This window comes from Chanos chanos, chromosome 9 (genome assembly GCF_902362185.1).
Source record: "Chanos chanos chromosome 9, fChaCha1.1, whole genome shotgun sequence".
In the NCBI taxonomy this organism is placed as follows: domain Eukaryota; kingdom Metazoa; phylum Chordata; class Actinopteri; order Gonorynchiformes; family Chanidae; genus Chanos; species Chanos chanos.
The window spans coordinates 15,513,457-15,515,956 of NC_044503.1; the positions used below are offsets into that span (position 1 = coordinate 15,513,457).

Below are 2,500 nucleotides of genomic sequence, written 5' to 3' on the forward strand. Positions count from 1 at the left end.
TGTGTGTGTGTGTGTGTGCGCACGCATGCTCGTGTGTATGTGTGTGTATGTGTGTACATACTTGTGTGTGTGCGTGCGCGCGTGTGTGTGTGTTTGTGTGTGTCTGTGTATGTGTATGTGTGTGTGTTTGTATGTGTGTGTATGTGTGTGTATGTCTGTGTCCGAACGTGTGTATGTGTGTGTGTGTGTGTGTGTGAGAGAGAATGTTGCATGTATGAATCCTACACTGGAGTACTGGGCTGAAAAGGCCTCTCACTGCATGCCAAGGGGCTGTTATTACAAGACCTAAACCTGTCCAAACAGGAGCGGCTACCTGCTGAGCAAGGCTGACGGGTGTCTGGGTACCTCTGTCTGTCTTCCCTCTCCTCCCTACACTCATCACACAGAGGGAGTGAGAAGGAGAGAAAGAGAACAGATGCCTATTGGATTTATAGGCAAATGCTGACTGATAGTGGCTTTTCCCTCTGTCTGTCTGCAGATTTATGATCTGAGACTAATTCCTTATGACTCTGTCTCTCAGAGCGACTCAAATCCGTTTGAAATGTTTCTGAGTTAAGAAGTCGGTGGATTGACTTCATTTTAACATGGTTTGTTCACGGGAGAAATTAGAATTTACAACCTGAAAATCACTTTACGCACACACACACACACACACAGACACACAAACACACACACACGCACACACACATACACACACACACACACACACACACACACACACACACAGAAAACCTGTTCCTGGGATAAGTTGTAATTTGTGATTTGTTGTGTCTGGTATCTTGCAGCTGTTGGGATCCAGATGAAACTGGAGTTTTTTCAGAGAAAGTTCTGGACTGCCAGCAGACAGGTTTACCCTTTCACACACACACACACACACACACGCACACACACACACACACACACACGCATGCACGCACGCACGCACACACACACCCATGCGCATGCACACACACACATGCGCACGCATGCACGCACGCACGCACACACACACATACACAAGCACACACACACATGCGCATGAACACACACACACAAGCACACACACACATGCGCACGCACACGCGCGCACACACACACACACACACACACACAAAGTGAGTGTATGAGAGATAATGAGGTGATGATGACTTGTGTTTGCTCTTTCACCCCAGTGTGCAGCGCTGGATGGAAAATGCTCCATTAACTGTGACAGTGATGTGAGTCTTTATTCGTTCTCTCCTCTTTCACCCACTAGCTTTCCTTTGTCCCTAAGTACGGCCTGTCCTAGCTTTCCTTTGTCCCTAAGTACAGCCTGTCCTAGCTTTCCTTTGTCCCTAAGTATGGCCTGTCCTAGCTTTCATTAGTCCCTAAGTACAGCCTGTCCTAGCTTTCCTTTGTCCCTAAGTACAGCCTGCCCTAGCTTTCCTTTGTCCCTAAGTACAGCCTGTCCTAGCTTTCCTTTGTCCCTAAGTACGGCCTGTCCTAGCTTTCCTTTGTCCCTAAGTACGGCCTGTCCTAGCTTTCATTAGTCCCTAAGTACAGCCTGCCCTAGCTTTCATTAGTCCCATAAGTGTGGCCTGTCCTAGCTTTCATAAGTCCTTAAGTACAGCCTGCCCTAGCTTTCATAAGTCCCCAAGCACAGCCATTCCTAGCTTTCATAAGTCCCTAAGTTCAGCCATTCCTAGCTTTCATAAGTCCCTAAGTACAGCCATTCCTAGCTGTCATTAGTCCTCAAGTACAGCCTGTCCTAGTTTTCCTTAGTCCCTAAGTAGTGTGGCCTCTCCTAGTTTTCCTTAGTCCCTAAGTGTGGCCTCTCTTAGTTTTCCTTAGTCCCTAAGTGTGGCCTCTCCTAGCTTTCCTTAGTCCCTAAGTGTGGCCTCTCCTAGTTTTCCTTAGTCCCTAAGTGTGGCCTCTCCTAGTTTTCCTTAGTCCCTAAGTGTGGCCTCTCCTAGTTTTCCTTAGTCCCTAAGTGTGGCCTCTCTTAGTTTTCCTTATTACCTAAGTGTGGCCTCTCCTAGTTTTCCTTAGTCCCTAAGTGTGGCCTCTCCTAGTTTTCCTTAGTCCCTAAGTGTGGCCTCTCCTAGTTTTCCTTAGTCCCTAAGTGTGGCCAGTCCTAGTTTTCATTGGTCACAGGATCTGATTTCAGTGCTTTGATTATTACATTCTAAATATGAGTGAGTATCATCATAGAGAATCATAGAAGAAAAGACATGATAGAGAAATAGGGTTTTTTCACATATTTATTTGAAATTGTATTTTTTGATTTTTCTTTTGTTCATACTTTGTGAATCCCATCCCTAAGTGCCTTGAGGCAAATAAGAAAACATATTAAAAAGAAAGAAAAACATGCATTTTTAACTTGTTTCTCTGCCCATGTTTTGTCAAGGACATAAACTGCTACCTCATAGACAACAACGGCTTTATCCTGGTGGCTGAAGACTACACCTTGGTAAGATTTGGTCATTTCTACACTTCACATGTTGGCAAGTTATTTCCCTAAATGCATTGGAGAACCTCTCCA

General features: G+C 45.4%; 1 protein-coding gene across 1 annotated transcript in view; it reads left to right on the forward strand.

Moving 5' to 3' along the window:
• Nucleotides 1-2,500, forward strand: part of cacna2d3a (calcium channel, voltage-dependent, alpha 2/delta subunit 3a) — a 172,846-nt gene that overhangs the window by 146,869 nt on the left and 23,477 nt on the right. The window contains exons 28-30 of the mRNA XM_030785246.1: nucleotides 786-847; nucleotides 1,152-1,196; nucleotides 2,366-2,428. Of these exons, the coding sequence (XP_030641106.1) occupies nucleotides 786-847; nucleotides 1,152-1,196; nucleotides 2,366-2,428 (170 nt within the window). The remainder of the gene's footprint in view (nucleotides 1-785; nucleotides 848-1,151; nucleotides 1,197-2,365; nucleotides 2,429-2,500) is intronic.